Source organism: Danio rerio, chromosome 7 (assembly GCF_052040795.2).
Source record: "Danio rerio strain M-AB ecotype USA chromosome 7, GRCz13ab, whole genome shotgun sequence".
In the NCBI taxonomy this organism is placed as follows: Eukaryota; Metazoa; Chordata; class Actinopteri; order Cypriniformes; family Danionidae; genus Danio; species Danio rerio.
In genome coordinates this window covers 69001171-69028417 of record NC_141027.1, presented here as the reverse complement: position 1 = coordinate 69028417, position 27247 = coordinate 69001171, and the positions used below count along the sequence as shown (strand labels likewise).

Below are 27247 nucleotides of genomic sequence, written 5' to 3'. Positions count from 1 at the left end.
ACAATTTAGTTTGTGATCATATCTCGGTTCTGTTGATATGCAATCCAAAAAAAGCTATTATAGTTAAAAAGCTAGTATAGGTGCCATTACTGCCCATTTTTTTTATTTGCCTGCCAGGTTTCTCCACAGGACACGTTTTTGAAAACTATCAGTAGTATTAGATATTATTACTACTGACGTAAATGGTTATAGGTTTCTTCAATAAATCTTCAATCCAACCCAACTCAAATGGATTTGGAACAAGTAAAGGATGAGTTTATAATGACAGATTTTTCCATTTGTGGGTGAACTATATCTATTTTGGCTTCAGAATCCAGACCTTGCAACAAATATCTAGTGGATATCATTTCCAGAATAGAACTGAAGTGAAGTGTGGTCACAGGTGTGGGTATAACAGCATTGAGTGTGACTCATTCAATCTGATCTCTTTTTTTAATGGTTTTTAAATCATGTTGCTTCATGTAAGGCCTAAGGGGGTGTACGCACAGGAGATGTTATTAAATTCAAATACAGCTAGACAGAGTGTGGTGAAATGGAACAGAAAGCAGGGGTCCTGAGACGCGTACTATTTTTAACTCGCATCAACCTAAAACAGCAAGACATCCATCTGATGCACATACTGTATAGAGCAGTCACAGAACCCAGACTCACTGGAAATATGTAATTTCATTTTTATTTATCCTTTCATTTGGTGGTTTGTAGTACATATCATGGTAGTTTAGAAATGAAACGTCCACTGAATGAATGGTGCTAAAAGATTAATAGCATTTAAAAAATATACTAAACTCTCCCCTAAATCTAAATAATCTAAACAAGAATGAGCTAAAACAAACACACACACACACATTTGCTCACTCAATAAACTGCACTTGTTTACAAATCATGCATTATGGATGTAAAAGTGTTTTGAGCCCTTATCGGAGTAGTGTGAAACTGCAGTGAAATGCATGTGTTAAAGCGTGGGTGGAGTAATTGTTATTCAGTGTAATGACACAGGCTTTGATTTTGACATTACATCTTTATTATATTATTTAACTTATTTGACTTTTATTTAGTTTTCTTGGCATGGTCAATAAGTTTTAGCAGTGTTCTACTAAAAAGACTAGATGTTATTATTATTATTATTATTATTATTATTATATCTTCTTTTTTAAATAAATGTTCATATTTGCAAAATATATTTGTGTGTACTGTGTATATTTTTGTATATATAAATGTATGCATGACTATATTGTTTGTTTTTATATATAAATAATATATATAATTAGTGTGAATGAGTGTGTATGGACCCAGTGATGGGTTACAGCTGGAATGGCATCCACTGCATAAAACATATGCTGGATAAGTTGGCGGTTCATTCCACTGTGGCAACCCCAGATTAATAAAGGGACTAAGCCAAAAAGAAACTGAATTAATTAATTAATCATGTCCAAGATAAAGGTTTACTGTTACATAATATTTATTTTCTATAATCTGCTCAAGCATATATTTATAAACACAAAAATTTATACAGTACGTACAAATAAATTTTGTAAATTTGAACTTTTACTTTGAATGCGATTAATCGTGTTACAGCACTACTATATATATATATATATATATATATATATATATATATATATATATATATATATATATATATAATATATATATATTATATATATTATATATATAATACAAATTAGATACAAGTATAAATAAATGTAAATATTAGTGTTTATTTGTGTCTGTGCATTTACTCATAAATAAAACATGTATATTCACATATACAGTTGAAGTCAGAATTATTAGTCGCCTGATTTTTTCCCCCCAATTTCTGTTTGACAGAGAGAATATTTTTTCAACACGTTTATAAACATAATAGTTTTAATAACTTATCACTAATAACTGATTTATTTTATCTTTGCCATGATGATAAATAAATTATATTTTACTAGATATTTTTCAAGACACTATTATACAGCTTAAAGTGACATTTAAAGTCTTAACTAGGTTAATTAGGGTAACTAGACAGGTTAGGGTAATTAAGTAGGTTATTTTAAAATAATGGTTTGTTCTGTAGACTACCGGGAAAAAATAGCCAAGGGGCTAATAATTTTGACCTTAAAATGTTTTTAAAAAATTAAATACTTGTTTTTTTATTCTAGCCGAAATAAAACAAATAAAATATACTTTCTCCAGAAGAAAAGATATTATCAGACATACAGTGAAAATGTCCTTGCTCTGTTAAACATCATTTGGCAAATGTTTAAAAAGAAAAAAAAAAATTCAAAGGGGGGCTAATAATTACAACTTCGATAGATAGATAGATAGATAGATAGATAGATAGATAGATAGATAGATAGATAGATAGATAGATAGATAGATAGATAGATAGATAGATAGATAGATAGATAGATAGATAGATAGATAGATAGATAGATAGATAGATAGATCATATATAGACAATGTATGTTATATTATTTAACGGCACCCTGAAGACCATGAAGTACAACAACAAAGAGATATTGATATTGTCACCATTTCACATTGTGGCATAGGTCACAAAACCAAGTTTACTCAGTGAGATCCTAAAAATAAATACTTTTATCATAAGATATTTATAAAAAATAAAAAAATAGTTGACACATAGATCGACTGGTCAAGCATTTTTGTGCAAATAATATAATTTTATATAAAACACAAACAGCAAAGAGTTGTTAAGATACAATCAAAAAGTAAATAAATGCATGACCAACGGCTAAAATGGCATTATTGGCAATGAGGATTTGAGGATTACAATAGTCAGAATTCTTCAGTACACAATCACATCACTATGTGGTATTATTGTTTCAAGCACAAGATTTCATGCATGATTACAAAAGCAACCTCAGAGAAAAGTAAAGGTTTGAAATCTACATAAACCGGGACTGGCTGAGACTTGTATTTCTGTATGCTGATGTACTTCCAACTAAAAACTGATTAGGGTGTGGGGCTTTCTGTTGCACAGTATTCACTCATAGCACACTTATGGATGAGAGGATATTAATATGAAGCTGCTATGTAACTCCTCAGTTGAGTTAAAACAATTGGTCAGACTTTAATTGAAGATCAGCAAAATAACATATTAAATTTTGATTTGACACTGACTTTAAGTGAAAAATGAATATTTGTATGGGCGAGTAGCAAATGTTACTGACCTGTTCTCTGAATTGCTCCTGAGAAAGACAATCGGAGACATTCACGCAGCCCAGCAAACAGCCAGTGGGATACTCTGCAGGAAACTGGGGCTCTGAAGAACAAAATAACTAATTTAGGTGAAGTTGCTAAAGTATACAGATGTGCATGAAGGGATTATTTAGGTTTAACAGGTTTAGTATATTAGTAAACATACCATGCTTGTAAAGGTGGCGGTACATGGCCTCTACCTCTGCAATTTCTTGAGGAGTGGGTCTGTTAGCTGCTGCTGCAATCCACAGGCGCCCCCTATGGGATGTATACCATGTTCTGCCCTCCACCCTGCACAAACACAAGAAATGGAGAAAAACACATTCAGATGAGTGCTGTTATATATACACACTCACACACTATATAAACAATTAAAATGATCTGTAAAAGGGCAATAAACTTGGCAGAAGTTATGAAGTTAATGGATTACTTTAAATGGTTTAAGAAAAAGCTATTCTCTTCATAATATTATGCATTTTGTTTTCTGTTCCTTCGCCTGTAACCTTTATATTACATTAACTGTACTGTATTGTTCAAATTGACTACCCTCATATTATGTTAGTTGCTGTTTTTGCCACATTGACTATCATTAGAACCACATTATTTTTATTCCAAAACCATGACAACAAATAGTCATGCATTCTTTATTGTTGGTGGTTTTTCCTGTTAGGAAAAAAAAGAAGAAATGTCACATTTTTACTGTTGATGATCAATTGGCACCACTAATCTTTTAGATAGGCTGTGCACAACTGTTTCTTGCTTTAATATGGAGTTCTATGGAGAAATACAGCTAATTATAGTGTGCCTGCATAAATACTATGTTTACTATGTTCTGAGAGCTGAGGTGCTTATTGTTTTTAATTTTTTCATACAAGGTAAGTATAATGTATATAATGGAAGTCAATGAGGCAAAAACAGCCACGCAAATAACGAAGGTAGAAAATTTTAGTGTATTGTTGAGTTTTTGAAAAGTTCCAAAGCATTTTCCCAAAATACTTTTCAAAATAGGATTTGTCACCCAAAACAATTCCATTTACTGAAACAGATAAAGCTGTGGTCAAATTAAGACTCTACATCGCCCCCGAGTGGATGAAAACATCCTCAACAGCACACAAGAGTTAACACATCAGTGCCACATCCAGTTACTGGTGAATTTAAATTTGAATCTGTTTTGCACTTTAATTAATTTATATTTTCAAAAAACACATTTTTCAAATGACTGCAATTTGCACTACAACAGCGATTAAGTGTTGGGAGAAAAATGCTAGTGTTTATGTTGCCTCACAAGTCATTTATTGCTTCACAAACTCATTCAAAAATTATGTAAAACAGACTGTCAGAACATCTGAATGAATCTAAATGTTTACAAACATTATAAACAAGCATTTAACTTTCCTTTCTGCATAAACAGATTTAAATTTAGCACTTGATCACATGACACAGGAAATCATCCTAACACAGTGGTGTAATTGTATATGCCTAATGCAAAGAGACTACTGGCATCTCTGTTTAATCATCTTTTTTCATATTTATTTTGTGTTGTCACTTATCACTTTATGTACACTGAAAGCTTCTGTAGCCAAAACAAATTCCTTGTGTGTGTGTGAAGTATACTTGGCAATAAAACTGATTCTGAAATCTATAATTTATTTGCTATTGTGCAATTTTAAAGGATTAATTCAGCCAAAAATGTTAATTCTGCTGTTAATTACTTAAGAACTTAATTCGTCTTCAGAACACAAATGAAGATATTTCAGATTATGTTTATAATAAACACATACTAATCCTAATCCTAAAGTTGTTTTTACAGTTTCTTTTTAGCACACTAATGTGTCGTTGGAGCTTCGTATGATTACAGATGAATGAAAGATGAATGAAGGTGGAATGGAACGACATGAGGGCGAGTAACTAATATCAGAAATATATAATTGCTGCTGCAGGTGATGATTATAATTTTGGGTCCTCCTCAATGAGCAGGGAGTGACTCTGCCCTGCTATTTGATAAGCAGGTTAATGCTGTTGTAAACTCATGGTTTTTCAGTTTACATTTGTAACACGGGGAGTGACAGAGACAACTGAAGTAGGATTCACGTGCAGGTTTAGAGTCAGGCAAGCAATGGTCAACACAAGTGCAAACAGATGTGTAGAGGCAGTCCAGAATCGTAGTCCAATAACAGGCTAGAGGTCGCAAGGCAGGCGGCAGACTAAGACAAAAACAAGGCTAACGAGGCTAAGGTCAAAACACAGGAAAACAAGACAAGGAAACGCGTTGTAATGTCACTATACAGATGAACAAGACTCAGCCATGAAGGTTTCAAAGTGAGCTGTATATATGTGTTTGTGTAATCAGTACATGAACAGCATCAGCTGTGTGTATGCAATCAGCCAGGATCTGGAACCAGTGGTGTGTGTGGAGCATGACTGGTTCTTGTAGTCTATTTTTCAGCAGATTTGTAGTTCATGTGGATGTGAGTGTTTACCAGCGACCTCTGGTGGTTTGATCGCTGGTGAACATGACAGCATTACTGGTCAAAGGTTTTTTAACCCCTGCTGAATTCGAGAGAGTAATACATGCATTTATATCTTCACGTTGTGACTATTGTGACTCAATTTTATAGGTACTGGTCAATCCTATATAAATCGTTTACAAGTGGTCCAAAACGCTGTTGCTTAGAATAAAGTTCTCTTTGTTTTTAAGGTTTTAAATGGTCTGGCACCTTCTTATCTATCTGAACTTATGACTGTTATCTGCTAGATGTTTAAGGTCATCAAGTCAGAAATTACAGTTAAAAGTTCCAAGATCAAAGTTAAAGAAAAAGGCAGACCTTTTCCATTGTGGGCCCCAAATTGTGGAACGGTCTACCTCTCTCTATTAAAATAATCTTTAATAATTTTGCGTCCAAGTTCACCTTTTAGAAAAGGCTTTTGATAGTTATCTGAGCTTGCTGTTTTCTGTTTCATGTTGCAGAGTTGCATGGTTTACTGGTGCTATGGTATTATCGCAATACTATGGCTACACTATACTGGTGGTGAGACTGTAAATGGTGGTATCGTCATTAATGGTTTATCGATAGATAATCTTGCATGTGGAAAAGTCACTAAAATGCTCACGTTTGTGCAGCAATAGATCATATTATATGAATAGTCTGTGGAGCCCTTTATGGTTGTAAAACTGTGTAGAATTTGCGCCTTTTATGGTAGCCTATTGCACATTTTCTAATGCTTCAGTTCGAGCGCACATCTGAATCGGTTCAGTTCTGTTCCTGTTAATATGATTTATTAGCGACCGCGACAATCTCTTTAAAAGAACAACTCACAAAGTGAAGTTTTGAATTACGTTTGGATTGTTACCTGGAGACTAAAGTGGTAAAGTGGGGTGCAATTAATAATTTTTGGCCTTGAGGGAATTTTTAATTACATTCAAGTAGGCCTATTATAACATAAAACATAGTATTTCTGACAATTTTCTTCATAATTTGAGTTATGAATTACAGTATCGCAATACTACTTGGTATTATGATACTTCAGCTGGTATAGTATAGTTAGATTAATTAATGGTATCGCAACAACCCTATAATGTTGTATGTTTTGTGTGTTGTTTTATACCTTTGACGTATTTGATCCATTTTAACACAATTTGTGAAAAGTCACAATGGTCAACAACTGTTTATATTGCTATTATAAGTGTAAAGTGATGTAGGCCTGCCACAATAACTATTTTTGTAGTATGATATACAGTTGAAGTCATAATTATTAGCCTCTCTTTGATTTTTTTTTTCTTTTTTTAAAAATTTGCCAAAATTTGGATTAACAGAGTAAGGAAATTTTCACAGTATGTCTGACAATACTTTTTCTTCTGGTGAGAGTCTTATTTGTTTTATTTCGGCTATAATAAAAACTGTTTTTAATTGTTTAAAAACCATTTTAGGGACAAAATTATTAGCCTCTTTAAGCTTTATTTTTTTCTCGCTAATCTACAGAACAAACCATCATTATACAATAACTTGCCTAATTACCCTAACCTGCCTAGTTTAACCTAATTAAGCTAATTAACCTAGTTAAGCCTATAAATGTAACTTTATGCTGTACAGAAGTGAAAAAGATCTTGTCAAATATTATTTACTGTCATTATGGCAAAGATGAAATAAATCAGTTATTAGAAATGAGTTATTAAAACTATTATGTTTAGAAATGTGTTGAAAAAAAATCTTCTTTTGTTAAACAGAAATTAGGAAAAAATAAATATACAGGGGGGCTAATAATTCTGACTTCAACTGTATATATGATATAAATATATAAAGCTTATTGTGGTCAAAAAAATATTATTGTAATTTTAAGACCATTTTAGCACTATAATAGCATTATAATGCAAGTACACTCTTCCAAAAAACACATATTTTATTCGTGAGAATATACAAATTGTAGTAATTTTAACAGTTTAATAATTTGGCATTGGAATCAGAATGTGAAAACTTATATTCTAAAAAATAAATAAATAAATAAAATAACTGAGGCAAAAAGAACTAGTGAAACCCTAACCATTCTGATACGGAACTATACGGAGATAGAGAGGCTGCGCAATCAGCTAAAATGTGGCTGGAATTGGTTATGTATAGGCGATATATATTGCATTACAAAAAATGATGACATGAGAACATGTCCATGTGTTGTGTGATATGTCGATATACTGATTATTGTGACAGACCTATAAAGAGGACATTTATGAGTCCTCACAGGGTCTTCAAGTGAACTGTACCTTTTTATGCCTTTAACAAGCAGTGAAGCCCATGGCTGATGCATGCTGAGACACCAGCCGCCGTCTGCAATCTCCTGCAGCTCTTTGTCCTGCAGTCTGAGTCGGCTGCGCTCACTTGTCTCTTTACCGCTCGCTGCCTTTGATGAAGACTTACGGGAGGGATTGCTACTGGCCACGTCAACCCACTGACACAGCACAAACACACATGAATCAATAGACATAAACACTTCTCGAATATGAATGGCACTGATCTTACATGCACTTGAGAGTTTGCATGTACCTCTGGTGCAGACTGTAGAATATTGGGGTTGACGAGCTCTCTGAAGTGCTGTCGATCAGCAGGAGCTGAATGTTTTGCCTTCTGGCCAAAAGAACCAGTGTTGATGGCCTTGACAGTCTCGTCAAACCTTTAATACACACACACACACATACACAAAGTTATTGTCATGCTACACAGATTGTGCATTTTAATTAACACCTTCAAGTCATATTTAATTAATTTAAACAGCAACAGTGGGCGACACTTCAAATTGACCATTACCGCGGTGTATGTGGCGCTGCAGCATGACTACAGGATTAAAAACATGTTTTTAGGTGGAACAGCAGTTTCCGACTACACCGCCATGGGGTACAAAGAGACGAGATGCGAACAGACAGAGATATACAGTGGCTATAAATACCCTGCTAATTGTAAATGAAGATAAAATAACAAAATAAAACATTATAATTATTTCATTGATAATTAAAACTTAACAAGCTCTATTATCATTGTAAACATGTTAAGTGCAATGATGGTTCATTTTGGATATTTAAACTAAAGAAATTAGAGGCAACTTAAATGAAAGTACAAACATACATACACAAACAAACAAGCAAACAAACAAACAAACAAACACACAAATAAATAAATAAATAAATAAATAAATAAATAAATAAATAAATAAATAAATAAATAAATAAATAAATAAATAAATAAAACAGATTATTAGCCTAAATATAGAGACATGTATCAGTGGTTGTTATTTTAAAGTGATAGGACTAAGTAAGTCAATAAACAAGCTTTTTCATTTGCATTTTTGTTGATTATATTTTACTTTCTCATTTTATGTCTTAATTATTGTACATAATTAGGGTTTTTGCAGGTTTCATCAAGTTAAAAGACTTTAAGACCCTTTTAAGACCATTGTGAATGAAATTTTAGACTCATACAGAGCTAAACACTAAGGATTTTCTATAATTGGCCTGGTTGGGCCAATGGATTTTTTTTTGCTTGCCACAAAAAAAATCTAATGTAATTATTTTTTAGCGACATACTTTAATGTGTCAAAACAAGAAAACTCTAGCTTTATACACTAGTTTTATACACTTATACACTTTTTACAACTTTAACATTGTGAAAAGTATATTTATCATGGAGGCAATTTAATAATAAGTTAAAAAATATATATATCTGTTGGCTTTTGGTCCAAATTGATTGAGTATTACTACTATTCAACCTAATGCATTGCTGTTATAAAATCTTAAGTGTCATGCCTATTTATAAATATTGTCTAAGCACCCTTACTTCTGTAAATCGTTTTTGTATGAATGGAAAGAGTCAGGAAAGTGGGCGTATCCAGCTGTGTTTAGGGGGAGTGTAGGAGAAGGGGGAAAAAGGCAAGGTCTGTACAAACTTGCATAAAAATGGGAGTGTCGGTTTGGGCAAGCGCTGATTTTCACAGAGGCAAAACAAACAAACAAACAAACAAACAAACAAACAAACACACACACACACACACACACACACAGACACACAGACACACAGACACACAGACACACAGACACACAGACACACAGACACGGGAGAAAGACAGTGACTGTGTTCACATGGATATCAGAATTCAAGTTATTTGCCAAATTATTAAATAGTGGACTTTAACTTTATTATAAATGTTGTTGTAAGTCAAGATTACAGCATTTGTAGCTATAGTTATAAACTGCTTACTAATGTTTATTAATGTAGAGTTTTTATAAATATTTAGAGAAGAGTAGAATAGAGTTTTTCCCTCATTTGTTTAAAGAAATAAAAATAAAAATACCCGTCCACACAAAATTGTAAAAATGTACAATGATGTACTGTCAAAAAAAATGCTGGTGCAAAAAAAATAGCCTCGTGGGCAGTAGGTCGACATTTAGCATTACCGAGCTTCGTATGTCCAAAGTTGGATCCCAGCTCTCGAGCCTTTCCCTATCCCCCAAACCCCACCTCTCTTTATCCAACTTTGTTTCTGTCTAATTACTGTCCTATCAAATTAAAGGCAAAAAATTGCAAAAAAAAAAACCACAATAAGTGGTAAAATAACCTTAAGAATAAAGCCATATTGGCCTATTATAAGCCTGTAAAATAAGCAAATAGCAAGCACGCTATTGCCATAAGGAAAAAAGTCCAAAGTTTTACTAGCCATGCATCAACACTGTTTGTGCAGTTTCTTGTCACCTGAAGCTGCATTATTGTGCCGATGAACAACAAACCATGTAGATTATGGTTCTGAAAATACCTGTATTCAGTGTGGAAAGGGCCTTCGACACAACACTCCAAACTATACTATCATCTAATAATGACTGTCATCTATAGCAATGCTTTTATTACTATTTATCTGAAAGATTAGACCCACAGCTTCTTCACCATTAAAATGTTTGATTCTGCATACTCTCAGGGACATCAACCCGCTGAATTTACATTTACCCAAATGTGATAAATGAAATGTGACTTCATGCATAGCACAGTTTGAAAAGGTAATAATAATGGAGTTCATCATTGATCATCTGCATCATCTGTCGGTGCAGTGTGAATTGGCCATGGCATCCATCAGAAATCATTCAATTCAATTCAATTCATTCATTCATTCATTTTCCTTTAGTTTAGTCCCTTATTTATCAGGGGTCACTACAGCGGAATGAACCAACTATTGCGGCATATGTTTTACGCAGTGGATGCCCTTCCAGCAGCAACCCAGTACTAAGAAACACCTCATACACTCAGATTCACTTATTTTAATTTAGTTTATTCAATTCACCTATAGCGCATGTCTGTGGACTGTGGGGGAAACCGGAGCACCCAAAGGAAACCCACAAGAACACGGGGAGAACATGCAAACTCCACACAGAAAAGTCAACAGCGACCTTCTTGCTGTGAGGCGACAGTGCTAACCACTGAGTCACCGTGCCACCATGCATTAGAAATCAAAATAACTGAAACAAATATTTACAGAAATGGGTTCTTACTTTTGATAGTATGGCGACAAATTCTCGCCTTCGTCCAGCACTCGTCTACCTGCAAAGTCTAGCGTGATTTTGCGGTCTTTGCGGGAAGCATGTCGAAGCTCTCGGAGTTCTTCCTCTCGCTTCCGTAATGCCTCCCGCTCTCCTGGAGAAAGCCACTGGTTGGAATCCGTAGCAAAATAATCGGATTCATCATCCAAGACTTGTGTTCTCTTAACACTAAAAGAAAGAGGAAGATCTACAGTTAGAGGCAAAATGATTAGCCCTCCTGTGAAGTCTCAATATCAAATAGTTCTCAACAGAGCAAGGAAATTTTCACAGTATTTCCTATAATATTTTTTTCTTCTCAAAAAAGTCTTATTTGTTTTATTTCTGCTAGAATAAACTCATTTTTTAAAAACATTTTAAGGTTAAGTAATAATAAGTTAATAATTTTTATAATATTATTAGCCCTTTTAAGCATTTCTTTTTGATTGTCTACAGAACAAACGATCATTATACATTCAAAAAAATATTTCTGCTGTTTGTTCAAACTATCTGTTAAAATAAGCTAAAACAACACAATTCTCACAATTTCTTTGGCCAATTTACTTCTTTTATGTTCAGTCCACATAAATTTGTAAACCATCAAGTTAACTTTAGCGTTTGTGTTGAGACAACATGAAGGAATTTTGTTGGTCCAACTACCTGGTTAGGGAATTTGTAGTTCTCAGCAAGCTTTACATTAATTTAATAAAGAGAAAGAAATGTTGAGAATAACAGTAATATTAGGTGTTTAAATTTAGTAGAAATACTTGTTAAAGTTTAATCTTGAAGATTTTCAAGTAATATTTTGGGTTTTGAGATTACCACCTTGCAAAAGCACCCATGGTTTGGGTGTTGGCAGCTTAACTAGCAAATATGCAGTTTGTTGCTTAGCTCAGTGAGCAATAACTGTCCTAAAATAAGTTCTGAAATCAGTCTCAATCAACTGAATATGTAACTCTTGAAATATGTTTAAAATGGCCTTTTTTATATCATTTAGGATAACTTCAAATAAAACTAAGAGACTTTAAAATGTGTGACACATAAAATACATACTGTAGATGATTTGAGTTTAAGTTAAATAAAAATGCTATTTTTTTAATTTGATAAAAGCATGTTGCACCAAAAATTTGTAAAATAGTATGTACTGTCATCATGGCAAAGATAAAAGAAATCATTTATTATAAAACTATAATGTTTAAAAATGTGTTGATTTTTTTTTCTGTTAAACAGAACTTGGGGAAATTATTAATAGGGGGCTAATAATTCTGTAGCGGTCATAATTTTAACAATAATTTTTGTTTGTGCTTTAAACTCATTAATGTGTATTTATTAAGATGAATCCTGACAGTTAAACCAACACTGTATTTAGAAAGGCTGACCTGTTCTTGTCAAACTCCAGTAGCTTGTCTTTGTGCTTCACAGCTTTTTCCAGACCAGCCTTCATCTTGGACTCTTGGTGGGGCAGATACTCTCGCTCGGTTCCCTCTGGGACCACACAAAAAAACGACCCTGATCACAAAAATGCTGCGAAGGTCAAGTTAAGGTGCATGGAATCATTTAATTTCTTACCTCCCATCAGTTTTTTGCGGAGCTTTTGGCTCTTGTTGGAGTCCCTCTGCAATATCTCTTGCTCCTCATTGGTGCACACCTGAATGATGTGCAAACAAGTTTAACCTTGATTATGAAGGCTACTTTCACAGCTGTCCATCAGTCTCAATCAGGGCTACACAATATAAGAAAAATCTAAAATTGCAATGTTTTTTTATTCTAGATAAGTATTGCTATGTGACTACAATTTCAGCAGATGACTTGAATATCTCTATTCGAAAAGAACTAATCATTTTAGATTTATTGGGGTGACTCTGTAGGGGAGTGAATCATGCATAAAATATAATATGCAATCTACAAGCATGAATAAATATTCATTCATTTTCCTTTGGCTCAGTCCTTTATTCATCCGGGGTCGCCACAGCGGAATGAACTGACAACTATTCTGGCACATGTTTTACAAAGCAGATGCCCTTCCAGTCTCAACCCAGTACTGGGAAACACACATACACTCTCACATTCACATATGCACTCATACAATATGGTTAATTTCACCTACAGCTAATAATTCACCGACAGTTTACTGCATGTTTTTGGACTGTGGGAAGAAAGCAGAGAACTCCACTTGGAATCCCTAACTGGCTCAGCCAGGATTCTAACCAGCGACCTTCTTGCAGTGAGGCGACAGTGCTAACCACTGAGCCACCCATATAGATAAATACACTACCTGACAAAAGTCTTGTCGCCTATCCAAGTTTAAGGAACAACAAATAATAACTTATCTTCTAGTTAATCATTTGACACTTACTTACTTCTGACTGACTTCTGTGAGAATCTTGAGTCCAATGCTCTTACAACTGGGATTGACCAAAAGACTTTTGTCAGGTAGTGTATGTTTTGCGAAGAAATACACACACATATATTGATTAGCATAATGATCATTAAAACCATTCTAGTTTTTTTAAGATCTCTTTGTTTTGTCTTTAAATAAAGAAATCATGTAGATCCCAAACTTATGATTGATATATTACAAATATTTATAATGTTGCAACAAAATTTTGTTCTGTATTGACATATCAATCCATGCATGACCAAAAACCAGTCAGAAGGCTAAATATTGGGAAATAAAGAATTATACATAATTTGAAAGCTCAATAAATAGGTTTTGCACTGATGTATGTTTTCTTTAGGATAGAATATTTGGCTGAAATAAAACTATTTAAAAATATGAAATCTTATGGTTCAAAAAAGAAATTAAATACTGACAACAATAAAGTTGTCTAAATTAAGTTATTAGCAATACATATTACTAATCAATAATTAGGCTGATTTATTTAGGATAGGAAATTTACAACTTGTAATCATTTATAATAATTTTGATTCATACTTATTATGTTTGGCTATTCCAACAAACTTGCCGTCACATACAAAACTAGTTTTCTGCTCCAGAGTCAGATACAGTATATCCAATTGAAAATAAATGACAATTCTGACAACAATATCTCATGTGAAAACATCTAAAAAGTAGTGGCCTGGCAGAAATAATGGTTTATTAATATCACAAACAGTGTTAATGATGAGTAAGAAGTGCGAGCTCACCAGACTGCCGCAGAACAAACAGGGGCCAGAGCCCTCCTGCTCACACACGATTCGTCCGCAGCTCAGACAGTTGTTGATGAGTCTGTGTTTTTGAGCCAGACACTCGCAGGCTTGACGGCCAGGCAGAAGAACAGCCAGCTTGTCTTTGCCCTCTTTAGCATACAGATTTACAAACTTGCTCTTCTTTTTCACCGAGCTGGAGTTGCTGCTCTCTTGTGCCTATTGATAAATGCAAACAAATCACCGTGTCATTTTGTTACCAAGTTGACTTTAGTTTTTGATTTTTCAGAAACTGATGTACCTTCATTAAGTCAATGGGAGTTCTGACAGGTTCTGGCTCAGCCTGTGAGACGGTCACAATCTCTTGCTTGTTTCTTCCCTTTCGTTTGGACTTCTTCTGGGTGTCTTTAGGAGCTGTGTCTAGTTCCTCTGGAGCAGAATATTTCTTTATTGATACTCATCATATTTTCTCATCATATTCTCATACATTCATTTTTCATCAGCTTAGTGATTTATGAACCTTTATTCATCAGAGGTCGCCATGGCGGAATGAACAACCAACTTATCCAGCGTATGTTTTACACAGCGGATGCCCTTCCAGTTGCAACCCAGAACAGGGAAACACCCATACAGTCTCACATGCACACACATACACTACAGCGAATTTAGCTTACCCTGTCCACCTATACCGCATGTTTTTAGACTGTGGGGGAAACCAGAGCACCCGAAGAAAACCCACGCGAACACTGGGACCATATTCTCACACTCATCACATTTTTACAATTGCAATAATATTGGTAAGGATTCACAGATCAAAATTCTAAATCGATATAACAGCTGTAAACTGCTATAAAACCCAAATAGTGAAAGATCTATTAGTTTGTATTGTGCACCGAAAAGGAAAATGACAAATGAATGGTAAAGACTTCTTTTATTAACAGACTGCTGATTTTTAGATGTTGGTATTGCACTAAAAATGATGACAGATGAATTGTGGCTTGGGGTAGAGAATAAAAGGATAGTTTACCAAACAATTCTGTCATTATTTTTGAATCCAATTCAAACTTGTATTACACACTCGAAGTCCAATTAAATAAATAAAAAACAATCTTAACAGAAACATAAAGAAAAACATATATATTCATCCATTCACCTACTTCTATACTATTGGGATTAAAGGGGGACATACAGTACTTGCTTACCCTCATTCTTCACAGTACTTTATTTAGTGTTCAGCAGAAGTCCAACCAAAAGAAAATACTATTATAAAAATTATTTCTTTGTGATTAAGACAAATCGACCATTTGACAAGAAAATACTATTTAAGTTTTGTACTTAAAATGTCCTGTTTAATTCAATATATTACTTGCCATTTTTTTATTGACCCTTCACAACACTATTATGATGCATTTAACAGTCATCAGCATCTTAAATCCTAGAAAGTTTTTAATGTTTAATGTTTTTAAACTTATGAACATTTATATGTACACCACCTGACAAAAGTCTTGTCGTCGGTCCCAGTTGTAAGAGCAACAAATAATAACATGACTTCTAGTTGATCATTTGGAAAAGTGGCAGAAGCTAGATTTTTCCAATGAATCATCGGTTGAACTGCATCCCAATCATCACAAATACTGCAGAAGACCTATGGGAACCCACAAGGACTTAAGATTTTCACAAAAATCAGTCAGGTTTTGTGAAGGAAAAATCATGGTTTGGGGTTACATTCAGTATAGGGGCGAACAAAAGATCTGCAGAGTGGATAGCAACATCAACAGCCTGAGGTATCAAGACAATTGTGCAGCCTATTTCATTAAGAACCACAGGAGAGGGCAAATTCCTCAGCATAGTAGCATTCCTTCTAATACTACAGCCTCCTCATCAAAGTTCCTGAAAGCAAAGAAGGTCAAAGTGCTCCAGGATTGGCCAGCCCAGTCACCAGACAAAAACATTATTGAGCATGTCTGGGGTAAGATAAAGGAGGAGGCATTGAAGATGAATGCAAAGAATCTTGATGAACTCTGGGAGTCTTGCAAGAATGCTTTCTTTGCCATTCCAGATGACTTTATTAATAAGTTAATTGAGTCATTGCAGAGATGTATGGATGCAGTCCTCCAAGCTCATGGGAGTCATACACAATATTAATTATTTTTCCACTGCACCATGACTTTATATTTTATACTGTCCATTATTTATGTAACGTGACAAGACTTTTATCTAAGCAAAGTCAGCCCTTACTGTCCTAAATAAATAATTTAAAATCAAGGCATGATCAAATTGTATTTTGGTAAAATAAGTGTAATCTAGAGGCCTTTGCCTTTCAAGCCACTTCTGATACAAAATGATCAACTAGAAGTCAAGTTATTATTTGTTGTTCCTAAAACTTTGAAATGCAGAGTGTATGGGCAGGACAGTAATTTGAACATTGTTTTCTCTTCTGGCTGCCATTATCAGTCTCACACTATTTTTTCCTTAATCTGAAAGTCTTGATAACACCATCATTGATTTTTAATTTTATTATTTAAGCAAATTGTATTGTTAAAAAAAATATATTTGTTGTACTCTCCCATTTGCTGAGCCCTGAACTATGATGACTTCTGCTACTGAGAAACCCGTAAATGTGAAAAGGGTCCATTTCTGAGTGAAAACTGTTGACACCTTCTTGGGGGTTTTATTTATGGTGAAAAAAATGAAGTCTACCATTTACACAGATTATTTACACAGATTATTTACAAAACCTCAATGCACATCCCTAATACCAATATTGTAACTTAAAATCTGAACCTGTAATTTAAAAACTGTAGATATACTGTCTGTATATGAAAACATTGATGTGTCCATATTTACCCATGACCACCTCTTTCCTGAGGACTCCCCCCAGACCATCAGATGTTTGTGTCTGACACCTCTGCCATCTCTGCACCAGCTCATCCACAAACTCTTGCTTGTTCCCCTCAGTTCCTTGCAAGAGATCTCCAACATACTCCACTATTTCATCGGCATTGTCAATGGATAGGATGTACCTTAAAATAAAAACATATCTTACACTGAACTAAATCTACAATTACATAAGATTAAAAAAAAGATAATTGGATGGGTGTGATAAAACAAAGTAATGTAGTGATGATATGTATGATACTGCAGGACAAAATGTCAAAATCATGTAGCAGTTATTGAGCTAAAGTCAGTTTTATGTTCACACAGTCAGACTTTTAACTTAATACATTTCAGAAAAGTATTATTTGCAAATTCTAAATATTGAAATCATATTATTAGCAGTAAATGACTATCAAAGTATAACATTGTTCACATTCAATTAAATAGTGTTACTGTGGCTTTGAAGTCATACTTGCATGTGATTTCAGACCCAATATTCAATGAAGGTAAAGTTGGTTTTGTATTCACACATTCAGATTTTCTCATTAATAATATAATTTTAGAAAATAATTTTTTTTAATTTTAAGTAGTAAAATCATAATATTAGCAGCTAATGACTACCAGAGTAAGTTCACAGTCAAATAAAAGTGCTAATGTTGTTCAGAAGTTATACTTGCATGTGATTTCAGATCAAATTTTTAAAGTACCATGGTAAACAATACAGGGAGCATGTCACAGGTTGTCACTGAGCGTATATAAAACCAACTTTACAATCAATATTTAAAGTAGCGTAATAAACTACACAGGGGTTATAACAAAGTTGCAACTTTATTGAAAAGAAAAAAAAGAATGATTGTGTGAATATTAAACCAACTTTACCTCAATCAGGGTGTTTACGGGTTCCTTTCCATAATACAATTGTATTACAGTACCATTAGTACATTTAGTACAGTAAACTTGTATTACTTAAGAATTTGAATGTATTTTATGAATGTAAATTAACCCAAACCGACATAACAACATAAAATAAAGATATAATAATATATAAATATCGATATATAAGAATGACATTAAATTATATTATATAAAATTTCAAAATCTATGACAGGGTCTTTGCAGCGCATCAAAACAGCGCATTAAAAGAGAATTTGCTTTATTAATGAAGGACCTTTGTTTTAGATGAATGCCTTTAAATTATTTATCAATTTTAATCTTAGTTTTCAGGTAAAGTTAATGTATATTTTACAGCATTTCTATATGACAGCAGTGACAGTGTGTAGACTCTGGGGTATTTAGCATCTCTTAATGTACTTACTGTACAATGTCATCGCTTGCATCCAATCCAAACCCATGCTTTAACTTATCAACAGTCCAGCGAAGCAAAGAATCGCTCATGATGAAGTCAATACAACTGTGATACACTGCTGATTCTCTATTTCAACACAAGGCTGTCGGCATCTAACTTCCCCGGTTGAAATTGCTTCCGGGAGACGATTTTTAAAATAAAAGCCCCATTTGAGATCTTTTGCTTCTTCTTCCTCTAGTGGAATGGCGAGTTAAGCAGGTCGCACACCAGAAGCGCCGCTCGGCGGCGCGCCGCGCAGCGCCACGCAGCGCCATGTATTTTAGAATTCTAAACATAGGTTTCTATCAGGATACACACACCGGCGCCGCAAGTCGGCGGCTGTCGGCGGCGCCCGGCGACGGCTCAGGACGCAGTTCATTTTTCAGCCGCGCCACAGAGCGCCATCTGATTAGTTTCATGTTAAATATCATTTGAATGTGCGCGTCTGGTGTGTGAAGCAGGTCGCACACCAGAAGCGCCGCTCGGCGCCGCGACACGGCGCGTACATGACAGTTTAAGGTATACTTTAAATTGTCATGTACGCGCCGTGTCGCGGCGCCGAGCGGCGCTTCTGGTGTGCGACCTGCTTTACAGTACATCGTAAGGTGATCATCGCCACCTAACATATTGGAGTGTTTTAAAAGCATGACTTTATAAATCTCAAATAAGATTTTTCTGAAAGCAAAATAAAACAACGTCATCACTTTATCTAAGCCTGAAAATTATCTACTCCTAAAATACATTAGATATTCCAGCTCCAGCAAAGGCTATATTATTTGAGTTTTTCAAAGTTATATGTTTTACAGTTAGTGGAGAAAAGGACACAGCATGTTTATTTAAATATCTATTAGATAAACACATTTATTTATTTGCATTATTATTCATGATTATACAATGCATTTATTTGCAACAAAATTTTGTTAGCAACAAAATTTATTTTTATTTCCTATTAATTTTTTTTTCATATACTGTAAAAAGTTCCCAACATTACACAGAAAATTCAACTATTATTTTGTTTGGTTAATTGGAGTCTAACAGTGTGTGGCTTCTTTGTAATCCTGTTACAACTACTGTAACTCCGCTCTGTCGTGTTTTTCACAAAACTGGCTGACAGTCATTGTGTGTTTTTGACATCTTTTAAAATGGATTCAATATTTATAGCCTAAACGACAGCAATCACAACAATATAAGATCTCACACTTTACATTAAATATTGAGCAAACAAAAACAAAAAAAAAGTTTCTTCTGTGCTTCTCATCCAAAATTATGCAAACATTTTTAATAATCGGTAGGAAGACGTTTATAGTGAAAACCTTGGGAGCATGCCATATTAAAACCGAACAAATGAACAAATCTTTTTAAAATCTGGAACATTTTAGGTTTCAGGTTCCTCACCCAAGCAAAGGTCACGAAAAGTGAAAATACAAGTTTAAATTTGTGTACTCGACTTTTATAATAAAGCAATTTCCTCATGTTTGAATGTGTTATGTGGGACAAAAAATAAAATAAAAATAAAATAGTTCAGTTCTATCAGCACTTTTACAATTGAAAAAGGCTCTCAGAGGAATCGACTTCGATGTTTGGAATGGACTATATGTACAGCTAGTGTTTTTTAGTCAACAAAGAACTTCTGGTAAAAGACCATTTTAAATATTTTCAATTTCATAAGGTTCCTTTTACAGAATTGATGTTGTAATTTAATTCAAATACAATCAGTTAAGACTCAAGCATTTATTTGGTTGTTAAAGCAAAAAAAGATATAGAAAGACCATTTAAACGCAGCAGGCTATAGCACAGAAATTCTATTGAAAATACTGGGGTAAAATAAATTTCCATTTTTTAAAGACATGGGAAAATAAAATATAATTTACTGCAGTGCTTTTTGTTTGGTCTTATACCCTCTTTATATCTCAGCCAGGCAGTGAATATTGCAGTTTTTTTTTAAGGAAATCAGATCTTTAATGCTGCAATTTTGTATGGGATGACAGTTCACCGGAAGCCCTGGGGCTGGCTGACTGAAATTAAAAGTCCACTGTGCAACATTTAGATATGCATATCTCAGCATTCTTGAATTGCAATTATGGATGCAACGGAACGGATCCCTCACAGTTTGGTTTGTATCACAGTTTTTAGGGGTACAATTTTGGCATGGTTCGATATATGATATGATCGGTAAAAAAAAAAAAAAAAAAAAAATTCTTGATTAACATTTCTTGATTAACCATCACCAAATAAAAAAAAATAAAAAATGTAATTTGCTGTGGTAGGAGTCTTTTTCTTATAGCATATAACCTAATAAAAAGACTTGCGCTTCAGAAGACAATAAGATGACATTTGGGTAAGACATTTTAACGTGACCTGCAAAAGAACATTTCAGATGCTGTACAATGTGGTCAGTCCACAGGTTTGCCCAATAATACTGTCCATTGCACCAATTTTTATCATCACAAGATCTCTTATAACAAAATCACATGACCTTTTATTATTGATTATTTATTATTTATGTGCATAATGGAATTTATTCTATATTTACATAGATAATGTATTTTGCTTAATGTATTTTGTATTAAGATGTTTCCACCTCTAAGGTCTCTTGAAATTATAAAAAAAATTTTACAGTAGATGTTAGTTTCAGTCTGTTCCAAAACAATGACGAATTTTGCATGTAGAAGATGTAAACATCTAAAGCTTGCAGTTTGAGTGGTTGAGCTCAAGTGCATGTCGGGGACGGAGCATGTCAGATAATAGAGAGCATTTGATCGGTCAAGATTTGATAAAAAACTGAAGTATGAGTTGATGTGAATAAAACCATTGATCCATTTAGGCAGAAGTGACAAACGGCAAGCTTTAATTGTTTATATATGTAATTAGGGCGTACTCACACTATGTACAGTTGCCCCGAACCGGGGCAAAGCATGCTTGTCCCCCTCCCGTCTCCCCCGATGGCCCGCACTCACATTACAATCAGGCCTGGTCACGCTTTCGTCATCGATGGTGCGTTGCTCAGTAAATGCTCTCGCTCTCGCTATATCGCTTTATGTCGTTAGGGATGCGGTGACACGCAGTCAGATATTTTGCTGAACAGATCAGCCACTTTTGACGCTCATAAACAATCATAAAGTGCCTGAGCCTGATTCAGCACACCCACACTTCTCAAACGATCTGGAAAACGAGCCTGGGCATGGTACGGATAGCATAGTGTGAGTAGACCCTTAGATAGGACGAGGGCGTTTCTCAAATTTCAAGCACAAGTTCTATTCGTGCCTTGAGTTTCAATGTTTAAATAAAAATAATAATAATAATAAAAATGTGTTCCTGGGTGCATTGTCAAAACAAATTTTTGTTAATTTGTTCACCTTGAAATACAGTAAAGAGTTCTTTTCGCATAACATAATTGAAGCTATATGATTGCCAGATTTGTCAATGCACACCCCTACTTTAAGCAAGTAATCGGGGGACGTGACACTGACAACAGAGGTGTGGATCCACATACAGGTTTATTAGAATGGTCAGGCAAGCAGTGGTCAATACAGGAGCAAACAGATGTATAAGAGCAATCCAGAGTCGTAGTCAAAAGGCAGGCAGATGGTCAAAAGGCAGGCAGCAAACGGTAATAAATAAATAAACAAGGCAAGGATAAAAAAAAACAGCATAACAAGACAAAGGAAACACGTTGTAGTTTCACTTAACAGATAACAAGACTCAACAATGAGTGTCTGAAAGTGAGCTGTATGTGTGTGTGTGTGTGTGTGTGTAATCAATACTTGAGCAGCATCAGCTGTATGTATGCAATCAGTCACAATCTGGAATCGGTTGTGTGTGTGGAGCATGACTGGGTCTTGAAGTCCAGAAATGGCAGATTTGTGGTCCTTAACCGATCTGCAGCTACTAGATTGCTGGTGATCATGAAACTTGTGATGCTGAAGAGGATGACTGTGGCCAGACCCAAACAAGAAACAGGACGAAAGTCTAATTGTTTGCACATTTATAAAAGTATCAGTGAAATTCAATTAATATAGTATGTTTTGAGTTGGCGACACGGTGGCGCAGTGGGTAGCAAGAAGGTCGCTGGTTCGAGCCTCGGCTGGGTCAGTTTGCCTTTCTGTGTGAAGTTTGCATGTTCTCCCTGTGTGATCCAAGATTAAATAAGGGAGTGAGCCAAAATAATAATAAATTATGGATGAATGAATGGGTAACACAGTAGCGCAGTAGGTAGTGCTGTCGCCTCACAGCAAGAAGGTCGCTGGTTCGAGCCTCGGCTGGGTCAGTTGTCATTTCTGTGTGGAGTTTGCATGTTCTCCCTGCGTTCGTGTGGGTTGCCTCCACGTGCTCCGGTTTCCCCCACAGTCCGAACACATGCGATACAGGTAAATTTGGTAGGCTAAATTGTCCGTAGTGTATGTGTGTGAATGAGTGTGTGTGGATGTTTTCCAGAGATGGGTTGCGGCTGGAAGGGCATCCGCTGCAAAAAAAACGTGCTGGATAAGTTTATTCTGCTGTGGTGACTCAGGGACTAAGCCGAAAAGAAAATGAATGAATGAATAAATGAATGTTTTGAGTTTAAATTATTACCACCCCCCACCTGTTCGGTACGAGACTTTCGGTTCGGTACGCATTACAAACCGAACGATTCAATTCAGACTAACATCTAAAGAGATAAAAGAGAATAAGTACAAAATATGTTTTCAGTGCAACAACACTCAACATGGCATCCTAAATGACGTGGCAGACAACATGCTGCCTTCCCCGCTGTCATGTTAAACAGTAGACCATCGCTTTTGAACTCAGAATATCATTTTATAAAAGAATGATGCACTCATTAACAATCTTGATGCCTTCTGTGTCAGCCAGCCTGCTCGTGCTGGCTCCGCCCCCATTGCCGCAGCAACCCTGAACCCCGGACTACTCCCGTCAGGCACGCGCTACATTAGCTCGCAAAATGGTTAGTAATGTTAATGTAATCCTAGAGGCACCCAAGTCTCCCGGAAGTGCCGGGACACACCTGAATGCCCGAAATTGGTTGATAATCTTCCAGAAATTGCTCGTTCCAAGTGCAGTGATGCCTTACAGCAAGAAGGTCGCTGGGTCGTTGGTTCGAGCCTCAGCTCAGATGGCGTCCAAAAAAATGAATATATGAATGAATATAAAGAAGGGTTTGTTTTATTTGCTGCTAAGCAGAAACCCCAGAAGTATAGCTCTATCACTGTTTAAAGTAAAAAAACAAAACAAAAAAAAAAAAAAACAGGATCATACTTTTATGATGTCGATTTTAATACATAAAAAATTTAAATCAGAAAAATCCTCTGGCTAAAACATACCGAACCGTGACACCACTGTGTCGTATCGAACCAGGATTTTTGTGAACTGTTAAACCTCTAATATATATATATATATATATATATATATATATATATATATATATATATATATATATATATATATACATATACACAGTTGAAGTCATAATTATTAACCCCACTGAATTATTAGCCCCCAACTCCCCCCCCCTCCTTAATTTTTCCCCAAATTTCTGTTTGATCAAGAAGTTTCACAACACATTTCTAAACAGTTTTAATAACTCATCTCTAATGATTTATTTATTTTTTTATTTTTTGCCATGATGACAGTAAATACTATTTTAATATATATTTTAAGAAACTTCTACACAGCTTAAAGTGACATTTAAAGGCTTAACTAGGTTAGTTTCGTTAACTAGGCAGGTTAGGGTAATTAGGCAAGTTATTGTATAACGATGGTTTGTTCTGTAGACTATAGAAAAAATATAGAGTAAAGGGGATAATTTTTACCTAAAAATTATATATATTTTTTATTAAAAGCTGCTTTTATTTTGGCCGAAATAAAACAGACTTTCTCTAGAAGAAAAAATATATTATCAGACATACTGTGAAAATTTCCTTGCTCTTTTAAACATCATTTGGGAAATATTTAAAGAAGAAGAAAAAAAAAATTTAAAAGGGGGCCAATATATATATGTATATGTATATGTATATATATATATATATATATATATATATATATATATATATATATATATATATATATATATATATATATATATATATATATATATATATATATATATATATGTATATGTATATATATATATATATATATATATATATATATATATATATATATATATATATATATATATATATATATATATATATATATATATATATATATATATATATATATATATATATAGCATATACTTATATTTACTGTGTGTGTGTGTGTGTGGTTTGACAGTTGAGAGTTGACAGGTCTGCCATGTCTCACACGTTCAACATGCGAATGTCTTTCACGCACGCAATGTTCTGACACTTTTATGCCACATGTCAATTTCCAGCAAGCATTTTTGTCTTTAAAAGAAGTCTAACAGACATCTAGCATACCTCTAAACATAGCCTACATGATTTGGCTGAAACAGGGCAAATTTGCGCTGTCAGAGAAAATCTAATAGACGTTTAAGAATATGGTAAGAAAATAAATTGCAAAATATACAAAAAATGGCCTATTACTATTTACTATTTTTGAAAATATGTTTTAAAAACTATATGCATATTTTAAATTGATTTAAAATATATTTCACCCTTCCTATAATTCAACATACGAAAATAAATTCATATTTGTTGTATATATACATAGCACACCAATCCAGCAAGGAACAAACTTATAAAAATAATAATAATAATAATACATATATTCCTCCATTATTAAAATAAATATATAGTTTATAAATGTATTCCTTGCTTGATTGGTGTGCTATACAGTATGTTCATGTTTATGTGCAACAAATCATTCACATACTGGAATGTAGAAAATGTATTTATATTTTGATTTAAATTTAGATTACAAAATTATGTTTCATTGAACATCACAAATACAACATAAATTTAACATTATATTTAATACATTTAAAATATTTTTGCCCAGGATTTTTTTTTACTGTATGGGTCCCAAAAAATTAATTACAAAGTAATGAATGACTACGCATGTGAGCTCTGCGTAATCGGTGTATTTGACAACTATAGAGTTTTGGGCCTTTTCCTAGATGTCAATTAGATATTCACTCATGTTGTATTCAGCTAATAGTAGCCTTGTTTTTTTTACATTGTCAGAACTAATAAACACAAAATTGCTTATTAGGTTTTCTTGCATAGAAAAAAAAAAATCAAACAAAAACAAAGCAAGAGGACCTTCAACCTTACCTCAGAATGGTGAAGAATAATTCCATGTAAAAAACTTAGTCATTTAGATTTTAGCAGATATATTCTTTTTGACAGCTGACAGGCAAAGAAATGGTTACTGACCCTGCTTTATTTAATGTTACTGATGCTAGCAATAATGGACCTCAGTTTAACTAACATTGATAATGCAAAAGATAGATGATGCATATGTTTTCGTGACAATTCACATTTAAGATACTTTTTGCATTTAATAAAAGAAAAAACAAACACTTTACCAGCTAGATACAAAGTACTTATGACAAAAAAATCTTTTGGGGCAATAGTTTTTTTTACTTTGCTCATTTCCACATGGAGATTTGTACTGCAATTAGCCACTAAGGGGCGTTTGATATGTTTTGGCTTAAATTTTATGCATGTGCGAGGTACACTTCAAATAACAGCATTAACATGTATAGAAATAAACATATATTTGCCCACATGTAATTAACGTCAACAAAAACATTTCCATGATAAGCAATAGACCCATTTATATTTCAGTTGAATAAATGTGAAAAACATTCAACATTTAAGTTTTATTTTATTTTAACATTTATTTATTTTATAATTAATTTGGTGCTTGCATTTGATAATGCTTTCAACAATAAACCTTCCATCTGCATCTGTTTTTGATAACTTCAATACATTTCATTATCAGTTAATACAACTAAACCAGGGGTGCCCATACTCGGTCCTGGAGGGCCGGTGTCCTGCAAAGTTTAGTTCCAATCCCAATTAGACGCACCAGGGCTAGCTAGAAACATCCGTGCAGGTGTGTTAAGGCAAGTTGGAGCTAAAATCTGCAGGACATCGGCCCTCCTGGACTGTGGCTGTTTCTCCATATGCATTCTTTAGGAGAGGGTGCTTGCTGCAGAGCCATTTGAGCAGAGCTGAGCTCCAGCGAGGGAGAGCATGAGCTCTCGCTCTTCCTCCTGTAAGCTGTTTTAATGCGTACACCAACCCCACCCCTAACCCTACCCCCAGTGACATCACTCGTAGAATAAGTGCAAAAAAGGTGGAGCTCAAGCTCAAGCTCCCCCTCACTAGAGCTCAGCTCGCCCCAAATGGCTCTGCAGCGAGCACCACTTGTTCTTTAGCGGTCTTGCATCCTCGTGTTCTTGTGTAACGTCATCATCAGCTGCCAAAGTTCAGTTCCAATACTCAAGACAGCAAGAACAGAGGATGCGTGAAACTTCCCGGAAGTGATATTGATATCGAGGAGACACCAATGCAGACTTGGGCACCGAACTTGTTCTGGAAGTCTAGATATATTAATAAAGTTCAGAGATATAACTTATTTACCTCAGGAGTTTCCCTAAATGAAACAGTGAAAGTAAACATTACTATAAACATCTTAAAGGAATAAACAATAAGTTT

The 27247-nt window shown here is 34.4% G+C and overlaps 1 protein-coding gene across 1 annotated transcript in view; it reads right to left on the bottom strand.

Annotated features, from left to right (window-relative positions):
* trip4 (thyroid hormone receptor interactor 4) overlaps positions 1-18735 on the bottom strand; it is a 149063-nt gene extending 130328 nt beyond the window's left edge. Inside the window, 11 exon segments of the mRNA NM_001077575.2 lie at positions 3180-3271; positions 3374-3498; positions 7964-8148; positions 8244-8370; positions 11228-11443; positions 12631-12736; positions 12821-12899; positions 14399-14617; positions 14700-14827; positions 17246-17421; positions 18591-18735. Coding sequence (NP_001071043.2) covers positions 3180-3271; positions 3374-3498; positions 7964-8148; positions 8244-8370; positions 11228-11443; positions 12631-12736; positions 12821-12899; positions 14399-14617; positions 14700-14827; positions 17246-17421; positions 18591-18670 — 1533 coding nt within the window. The 5' untranslated portion in view covers positions 18671-18735.
* Between the last annotated feature and the right edge of the window lie 8512 nt (positions 18736-27247).